The sequence below is a fragment of the Polistes fuscatus genome, unplaced genomic scaffold (assembly GCF_010416935.1).
Source record: "Polistes fuscatus isolate 324 unplaced genomic scaffold, CU_Pfus_HIC Scaffold29, whole genome shotgun sequence".
In the NCBI taxonomy this organism is placed as follows: Eukaryota; Metazoa; Arthropoda; class Insecta; order Hymenoptera; family Vespidae; genus Polistes; species Polistes fuscatus.
In genome coordinates this window covers 615,268-625,779 of record NW_025113106.1, presented here as the reverse complement: position 1 = coordinate 625,779, position 10,512 = coordinate 615,268, and the positions used below count along the sequence as shown (strand labels likewise).

At 38.6% G+C, this 10,512-nt stretch overlaps 1 protein-coding gene across 1 annotated transcript; it reads left to right on the top strand.

Annotated features, from left to right (window-relative positions):
* The first annotated feature begins 1,729 nt into the window (after window positions 1-1,729).
* Window positions 1,730-2,293, top strand: LOC122519066. The gene has a single exon (XM_043638232.1). It carries the CDS (start codon window positions 1,730-1,732, stop codon window positions 2,291-2,293), a length of 564 nt encoding a protein of 187 aa, XP_043494167.1.
* The last annotated feature ends 8,219 nt before the right edge of the window (window positions 2,294-10,512 follow it).

Below are 10,512 nucleotides of genomic sequence, written 5' to 3'. Positions count from 1 at the left end.
ACTTATCCTACGCCACAGCATGGTCACTTCTCAACAACCGGTTTGAGAAAAGGCGACTCATAATTAAAGCCCACCTTGAGAGACTGCTAAACATGAAACCCATGCAAAAGCGGCAGGCCAGCTCACTAACGAAGATGCTCAATATCCTCAATGAGACGACTCAGGCACTCAAGCAGGCCAACACTGATGAGTGTCTCTTGGTGACGCTCACCAGTGGGCTGCTCGACCGACACACGCGCGAGAGATGGGAATCATCATTAACATCTACTGATGAGTTCCCTTCACTTAGTCAGCTCACGGAATTTCTCATTGCTCGGGCTCACACGCTAGAGAACATAGAGGAGAAAGCGTCGAAGACATCGGTGCTCTAGCGCGTCGTTGTCTATCAGGCATCTCAACAGTACCGAGCCAACTCTCCTAAACCAGTCACTCAGGCGTCTCAACAGTCTACTCAGTCAACTCAGTCCCGCTCAACATATCCATGCGATTGTTGTGGACAGGATCACTTCATCGTAGTGTGTCTAAAGTTTCGCGAATATTCACTCAGTCAGCGCTTAAGGGTGGTGAAGGAGCAAAGCCTGTGCTTCAATTGCCTAGGCAGGCACAACATCAGAAAATTTAACAGCCGCAGGCATTGCAGGAACTGCAACAACATGCATCACACCATTCTCCATGGTGCCAGTATCTGCAGCCTTTTCGCTACAAACCCAGACGCCATTCAGAAAGCTCTAGGGGATCATGCGAAAGCTGATCCTTCAAGCATTAATATCCAGAGGGCTCCGGTGATAACCGATGCCAAGCCCTCAACCGCATGAAGTACAAGTCAGATCGTCGGTATTTCCGATCCTACACTGACATGCCCACTCAAGCAGCATAGTAATCTCACATTGTTGGCAGCTGCAATAGCCACAGTCTTCTCACCCACCTCGTAATCTCAGTTACGCGCACTCATTGACCCTGGGTCAGAAATCTCATTCGTCAGCGAATGTCTCACCAGACAACTGCATCTTGTGCGGCGACACTCAACGCTGGACGTTTATTGAGTTGGAGGCAAAAAGACATCTCAGACCAGCGGTGTGGTCACCTTCGACCTTCACTCCAGATACAGACCACTCTCAGTGAGAATAACGGCTCATGTGCTAAAGACGGTCACCAGCATCCTGCCGTCTGGCGAGATATCTCAGGAGCCTGATTGGCCTCACTTGAGAGTCTTAAACCTCGCTGACCTAGAGTTTCTCATTCCAAGAGCTGTGGACGTGATCATTGGGGCTGACTTATACAGACATCTCATCAGGTCAAACATCATTTGGCACTGACCTAGCGATCCCATTGCTCAACTGTCCATCTTCGGGTGGATAGTAATCAGTCCAACTCCTGCACCTGTCACGCTAGCAAAGAAGACTTATCATTGCATCTCACAACCGACGAACTCCTGCTTGCAAGATCTACTCACCAAATTTTGGGTTCAAGAGGAGGTTCTAACGGTAAATGACGGTCAACTCACACCTGAAGAACTGTAGTGTGAGCACCACTTCAAGACGACTTATGCGAGAGACCTGACAGGGCGTTACATCGTCAGGATACCTCTCAACTCTTCTCCGAAGCTTTGGGCGATTCTCAACACACAGCTCACGCATGTTTACAACGAACACTCACCTGGTTTCGCAGAGATCATTTATACCAGCAACGGTACATGCAGTTCATGAGAGAGTACGAGGAGGCTGGTCACATGACCAAACTCGTAGACAACTTAACAGACAAAAGACCACACTACTATCTTCCGCATCACGGAGTTCTCAAACCAGACAGCTCAACCACTAAGCTCCGAGTGGTCTTCAACGGCTCAACCACAACCTCCACGGGTTACTCTCTCAATGATCTCATGCACGCTAGTCCAAATTTGATGCTCAATCTCTTCGACCTGCTCATCTGGATACGCCGCCGCAAATATCTGTTCGTCACGGATATCACGAAGATGTATCGACAGATCAAAATAAACTCAGACGATTGGGATCTCCAACGAATATTGTGGGTAGACGAACAGCTTAAGGAAACTCACTTCCAACTCACAACGGTTACATATGGAACCAAGTCAGCTCCGTTCTTGGCAGTAAGAACTCTGCTTCAACTAGTGGAAGATGAAGGTTCAAGTTACCCACTCGCTGTGGAACCAATCACTCACGGTCGATACTTCGATGATATTTTCGGAGTAGCAGATTCAGTAGAAGACATGATTCAGACTGCTCAACAGCTCATACGGCTATGCCACGCGGGGGGCTTCCCACTGGCTTAGTGGCATTCCACATCTAGTCAGCTATTGGCGGAACTCCCTTCTAAAAGTGGCAAAAACTCAGACATCTCATTTGACGGTTGCGTCACCAAAATCCTTGGAATACGCTTTTCATCTCAGGAAGATACTTTCAACTTTTCAGCCATCTCACCAACTAATCTCAACAGATTCTCAAAACGCCTAGTCTTATCAGAATTAGCACAAATATTTGATCCATTGGTATTCGCGTCACCAGTTGTAATCAGAGCGAAGATGTTTCTTCAGTCGCTTTGGCTGCACACTCTCAACTGGGACGACGCACTCCCAGAACAACTCACAACTCAATGGCTCAGCATCAGACAGGATCTCACTAGGCTGGCCAGACTCTTAATCCCGCGGTGGTTCAACACGTTTGCTCAGTCAACGGTTGAACTGCACGGATTCGCTGATGCATCTCAGTTTGCAATGGGAGCTTTTGTGTATTTAATCGTCAACTAACCGTCCACTGGCGCCAACGTCTCACTCGTCTGCTCAAAAACAAAGGTCGCTCAACTCAAACGGCTAACCATCCCGAGGTTAGAGCTCTCAGCAGCGCTGCTACTTTCCACTCTAATCAAACACGTTTACGCTACTTTAAACATGACTATTACAAACATACATTTGTGGACGGACTCTCAAGTGACACTCAAATGGATCAAGGCTCACCCCTCCAAGTGAAAGGATTATGTTCGCAACCGCGTAATCAAGATACAGGATCTCACGAAGACTGCTCATTGGAGGCATGTACCAGGCACCTCAAATCCAGCTGACTATGCATCGCGTGGAATAACCACAGATCAGCTTGAAGAACACTCACTATGGTGGACGGGACAACCATGGATGACTCACTCAGAAAACTAATGGCCTGCTCTACCTGATGAAGCCCCTGATGATATATGTGCTCAGGAAACTCGGGCAAGTGTTGCACATCACTCAGTACGGTCCATTCCTGAATATCACTGGGATCTCATTTACAAGTTCTCGACACTTAACAAATTACTCAGGGTCACCTCACTCTGTCGCAGAGCAAACAAGAGACTCTCACAGAGGATTGACTCAACTCCAGCAATCCTCATCTCAGCTGCCGATTTGGAAGACTCACGACTCTTTTGCGTCAAGGCAACTTAGGCAGCATACTTTCAGGATGAACTTGCTCTGCTCAGACAACAATCTCACTTGCCAAGCTCTCACCCACTTAGCCGACTCACCGCCTTCATCGACAATGAAGGTGTGTTAAGAGTGGGCGGTCGTCTCAGAAGATCAGAACTCTTATATGACACGAAACATCCTGCGATCCTTCTTCGGACCTCAAGACTCTCAGAATTCATCATTGCTCACGCTCACAAAAAGACGATGCATGGAGGAACTCAGACAACTCTAGAATTTATCAGACAGCTCTATTGGATCGTCGGCGGTCGAGCCCTAGTCAAATCTCATATTCTCAGTTGTGTTCTGTGTGCTCGCAACAGGGGGATCCGTTCCCAGCAGCTGATGGGCCAACTACCTCTAGCGCGTGTCACACCATCACGCCCCTTCTCTCACACAGGAATCGACTACGTTGGACCACTCACACTCAAAACATGGCGAGGCCGCGGGGCAAAAACTTACAAAGGATGGATCTGCGTGTTTGTTTGTCTCACAACATCTGTTACTCACCTTGATGTGGTCTCCGACTACACATCTGAAGGGTTTATCTCAACGTACCGAAGATTCACCTCAAGACGCGGGACCCCATCCGCACCCTATTCGATTGCGGAACCAACTTTTTGGGCGTGTAGGCGCAACTCAAGCGCTTCTTCACTGCCAGCTTATCTGGACATCTCAAGTTCTCCGCACCACTGGCGCAAGACAACACACAGTGGCACTTTAACCAACCAGCCGCGCTCTACATGGGTGGTAAGTGGGAAGCAGCAGTCAAATCATTGAAGTTCTACGTCGAGAGAACGGTCGGAGATACGTTTCTCACTTACGAGGAAGCATCCACGCTCCTCGCTAAAATAGAAGCCATTCTAAACACACGACCTCTCGAACCGCTTAGCGATGACCCAGAGGACACGACAGTGCTCACCCAAGGTCATTATCTCATTGGGACCGCTCTCAATTCTGTCCTCGAACACTCACTTCTAGACGTCTCGGTCAATCGGCTGTCCCGATGGCAATTCATCCAACAGCGGATGCAGCAGTTCTGGTGCTTGTGGTTCACTCAATACTTACAGCGATTGCAAGCCATCTAAAAGTGAAGGCACCCTCACAATAATTTACAGGTCGGCTCTCTAGTTCTGCTCACAGATAAGCGGCTGCTTCCAGGAAAATGTCCCATGGCTAGAGTACTCAAGCTTTGGCCAGGAGAAGACGGACTTACCAGGGTGGTGTCTCTCAAAACGGCAACCACCACGCTCACCCGGCCGATCGCCAAGCTCGCCGTGCTTCCGGTGACTCAACAAGCGGACTTCTAACTCATCATCAACCCAGTGGCTGATAGCCGGCGGAATGTTTTGAAAAAAGCATTCAAATTGAACGGCGCCACGTGAGAGTTGTGGCGTGATGAAGACACGCCTCTTTTCCCAGCATTCTCTTGAAGAATCATCGTAACGCCGGCTTTTCCGTCAGCCGTACAGTACATTAAAAATTCTCATACGGTTACGACGTGCTCTTAAAAGGTCATCTCAGTTTCTCATTGTCCAGCTCGTTCCGTTACTCAGAAGAGTCAAGAGATTAATGTAATCTCTAAAAGTCCTTTCACAGGATTAATAAAATCCAAACGTCTTAAGCATCTAAATCTACAACAGACTTCTAACATAAAACTCACTACGGTAACACGAGGTTACCACCTATTTTGTAACGTAATTATTTAAAATCTGACCACGGCAAATGTAAGGTGCTTAGTGTTCTTATCACCTCATTTTTTATTTTATTTCCTCAACAGTTAGTATTCGAATACTTATAGGATCTGTGTAGAAATTTCTTCTTTTTAATTATACATCTCATGTATATTAAATACTTATGTTTAACATCATGTTGTTGGGCATTTAAAGAGCTTAAAAGTGGCTGTTTTAAAACATTTTAAAATTGGTTAGCCTTTGAGTAATTAAAGTTTATGGGCAAAGATTCCTTACTTTTTCTAGAAAAATCTATAAGTTTAAAATACTTTAGTCTAGCATTAGGTTTTATAGTATTTAGAGAGCTTTAAAATAACTGTATTTTGACATTTTTGAATTTCTTAGTTTTACGAGTAATTATAGTTTTTGATTGCAGGTGCCTTCCTTGTTTTTAGACATTCTATGGATTTTAAATACCTAACTTTTGTATCAGGTTTTAGAGCATTTCAAGTGCTTTAAAATAACTGTTTTTAGACATTTAATTATCTCTTAGTTTTCGAGTAATTACAGTTTTTGATTGCAGCTGCCTTCTCCGGTTTTTGACACTCTATATATATTAAATGATTAAGTTTTGTATCAGGTTAAAGAGCATTTCAAGAGCTTAAAATAACTGTTTTAAATCATTTTAGAATTTGTTTGTTTTTGACTTATTATATGTTCTAAAAACAAATTACTTCTTTTTATTTCGACCACCTATGTATAGTAAATATTTATGTTAAAAACTATGTTTTTCGGCATTTAAAAAGCATTAATATGGCTATTTAAAAACATTTTTAATTAGTTAGTCTTTGAGAAATAAAGTTTATTTGTACAGATTCCTTCCTTTTTCTCGAAGAACTTATAAGTTTAAAATACTTAAGTCTTGCATTAGGTTTTAGAGCATTTAGATAGCTTTAAAATAACTGTTTTTAAAATTTTAGAATCTGTTAGTTTTTGAGTAATTAAAGTTTTTTTGTACAGCTTTCTTCTTTTTTTTTTAGACCACTTATGTATATTATGTACTTATGTTTAGCATCAGGTTTTTTGGCATTTGAAGAGCTTTAAAATAGCAAAACTATACCATTTTAAAATTTTTTAGTTTTCGAGTAATAACAGTTAATGTTTGCAAGGGCTTTTCTTGTTTTTAGACATTGTATATGTTTTAAATACTTAAATTTTGTATCAGGTTTTAGATCATATCGAGAGCTTTAAAATGACTGTTTTAAAACATTTTAGAATATGTTAGTTTTAGAATTATTAGAGGATCTGTGTAGAAATTTCTTCTTTTTATTTATACATCATATGTATAATTAATACTTATGTTTTACATCATGTTGTTAGGCATTTAAATAGCCTAAAAATAGCTGTATTTAAACATTTTAAAATTAGTTAGTCTTTGAGAAATTATAGTTTTGTTTGCAGATTCCTTATCTTTTTTTAAAAACCTAAAATATTTTAAATACTTAAATCTTGCAATAGGTTTTAGAGCATTTAGAATTATTTAAAATAACTGTAATTAAACATTTTAAAATCTGTTAGTTCTTAAGTTTCTAAAGTTTTTGTGTACAGCTGCCTTCCTTGTTTTTAGACACTCTAAGTATTTTAAATACTTAAGTTTCATATCAGGTTTTAGAGCATTTCAATAGCTTTAAATTGGCAGTTTTAGGATATTTTAGAATTTTTTGGTTTTTGAGTTATCACAGGTTCTGTGTACAACTCAGTTCTTTTTATTTAGACAAAATATATATATTAAATATTTATTTTTAGCATTATGATTTTGGGCAATTAGAGAGCTTTAAAATAGCTTTTTTGAAAAATTTTAAAATTAGTTAGTCTTTGAGAAATTAAAGTTTATGTGTACAGATTTCTTCCTTTTTCTTGAAAAACTAATAAGTTTTAAAAACTTAAGTCTTGCATTAAGTTATAGAACATTTAAAGAGCTTTATAATGAAAATATTAAAACATTTTAGAATTTGTTAGTTTTCGAGTAATTGCTGTTTTTGTTTGGATTTGCTTTTCTTGTTTTTATACACTGTATATATTTTAAATACGAACCTTTTATCAGGTCTTAGAGCATTTCAAGAGATTTAAAATGACTGTAATGAAACATTTTAGAATTAGATAGTTTTCGAATTATTATAGGTTTTGTGTGGAAATTACTTCTTCTTCTTTAGACAACTTATGTATATTAAATACTTATGATTAACATCATGTTGTTTGGCATTTAAAGAGCTTTAAAATTGCTTTTTTGAAGTTATACTTTTTTTTGGCGCATTAGGGAAAATGTAATGGGGAGTCATTTTTTTCTGAGCGTCTGAGAAAACGACACCATGAAGTTTGTCGGTATTTACGACGCGCGGCAAAACAATTTCAAGTTTACAGCATGAAGTTGTCTCTCTTCTTCTTCTCCTTTTTTTAAACATTTTAAAATTAGTTTGTCTTTGAGAAATAAAAGTTTATGTGAAAAGATTAATTTCTTTTTCTCGCAAAACGTATACGTTTAAAATACGTAAGTCTTGCATTAGTTTTATGACCATTTAGAGAGCTTTAAAATAACTCTTTTTAGACATATTAGAATCTGTTAGTTTTCGAGTAATTACAGTTTTTGATTGCAGCTGCCTTCCCAAATTTTAGACACACTATATATTTTAAATACTCAAGTTTTGTATCAGGTTTTATAAAAATTTATGAGCTTTAAAATGACTGTTTTAAAACAGTTTAGAATTTGATAGTTTTCGAGTTATTATAGGTTCTGTGTACATATTACTTCTTTTTATTTAGACAACCTATGTATATTAAATACTTATTTATAACATCATGTTGTTTGGCATTTAAGGAACTTTTAAATGGCTGTTTTAAGACAATTTAAAATTTGTTAGTCTTTCAGAAATTAAAGTTTATGTGTACAGATTCCTTCGTTTCTCTCGAAAAACCTATACGTTTTAAATACTTAAGTCATGCATTAGGTTTTAGAGCGTTAAGAGAGCTTTAAAATAACTGTTTTTGACATTTAAGAATCTGTTAGTCTTCGCGTTATTAAAGTTTTTGTGTACAGCTGCCTTCCTTGTTTTTAGACAATCTAAATATATTAAATACTTATTTTTTGTATTTACTCCGCCTGCATGATCGCAGATCAGCGATCATGTTGCCGGTCTTAAGCCCGGGAAAATAAGAAGGTTGTTGAATCAGGCTAGCTTCCTACCCAACGTAAAAAATAAAATTTTGCTCTTAAAAACGAAACATTGCCTCATAATAGGACGGATTCACAGATGACGACCCAAGCAAGAAAAAGGACAAAGAATTGGAAAAAAGAACACATAATGCGTCTGGCTACCTAGAACATCAAGTAATTTAATAATAAAGATCAAGAAACCCTGAAAGAACTAAAAAGATAATATCATTGATATATGCGCCTTACAAGAAACCAAAAAGAAAAGCAAAGGACAAATAAAATACGACGACTACTTAGTGATCTATAGTGGAGTCGAAAAACAAATCAGGGCAAAAGAAGTGGTAGCAATCGCAGTGTCTAAGAAGTATCAAAACAACATACAAAAATTTAGCTACGTATCTTCGCGAATCTTGGTTGTAAAAATGTAAGCGGAAAATCAAAAATTAAATATAGTGTCAATTTATGCACCTGAAAATAATAAACCAAAAGAAGAAAGAGAAGCCTTCTACGACCAACTACAAAATATAGTCGGATCATTACCAAGTAACAAACAAATGATAATCCTTGGAGATTTTAACGCCCGCATCGGAAACGAAATAATATCTTAAATAAAACAAAGGTTCAACGAAAACGTTGTAAATAATAATGGAGAAGTAATGACACAGTTATGCACATTTAACGAGCTAAGGATTAAAAATACATTTAACAATCATAAGGAACAATATAAATTTACATACAGCAACACCAGAGGCTTCAGGTCTACAATTGATTACATTGTTACTAACAGATACGTCCAACCAAACCAAATATTAGATGTTAGGACATTAAACTCCGCGAATGTAGGAAGCGATCGTAGCCTGCTACTAGCAAAAATAAGAATGAATTTTAAACCCCAAAGCATTCTTGCCCGAGCAACTGAAGAATCGAAAATAAACATCAAATCACTATGGAACTTACCAACTAAGCAACTATATGAGAACAGGTTGAAGGATAAAATCGAAATAAACCGAATAAAAAAAGAGGAGTACATAAATACAGCCTCCAAGAAACTAAAAATTAACATTTTAGAAGCTGCATATGAAGCCCTGGGAACACGAAATGTAAAAAACCGGGCTAAAATGATCAAAACACCTGGGTTCCGACAAGAGATTAAGAAAATATGCAAAAAAAGAAAATAGCATAACTTAACTATAGAACATTACGAACACCTGAATCATACGAAATGTATAGACAAATCCGGAATCTAACAGCGAAATTAGTAAGGCAGACAAAACAACATAATGTGGAGATTATTTCGAAGAGAATGGAGAGTGACTTTTATGGACTCCAAAAACAAATCTGGCGATTTATTAGAAATCAAAAAAGGAGGTCAAAGAAATGGTCGAAAAAAATCAGATCACAAGAGAAACCTGGAATAACTACTAAACAGAACTCTATAAATCAGAAGAACCTCAAGCGGTACTAAATACGCCAGAAATAGTAACTAAAAATGACATACAAGTTGAGCCCAGTGATGAAGAATCAGCTATTCGAAAACTAAAGAATAGGAAGAGCTTAGGGCAAGATGGCATTCAAAACAAATTATTAAAATATGGTGGCCAACGTCTCACACAACAGTTAACACCCCTAATCCAAAAAATACTATGCAAACACAAAATACCTGATGCATTGCGAACAAGCAAAACTATAGTAATGTTTAAAAAAGGATACAAAAAACTACTTAAAAATAACAGGTGAATAAATCTTTTAAAAACTTCATTGAAACTAACAACAAAGGTTATAACGAATAAAATTAACAGCTTAACGAATCTAGAAGACTAAAACAGGGATTCAGATCAAGAAGATCGTGCACAGACGCAGTTTTCATCATAAGACAGAAAACAGAACAATTAATTGAATACAACAGACCAGCATATATGTGTTTCACTCATCTGGAAAAGGCATTCGACCGTGTGCAGTTAAAGGATGTTATACACCTCATCTATAACCGGCAAATTCCGAATAATCTTATCAAGAACCTAGAGGACATCTATAGAAAAAATAATATCCAAGCAAAGATAAATGGTGCCTTGACTGAACCGATAAATGAAGGTCGTGGTATCCGACAAGGGGATTCCCTAAGTCCCCAGCTTTTTAACATCATTATGGACGAAATAATAAGAAATGTAAGACTG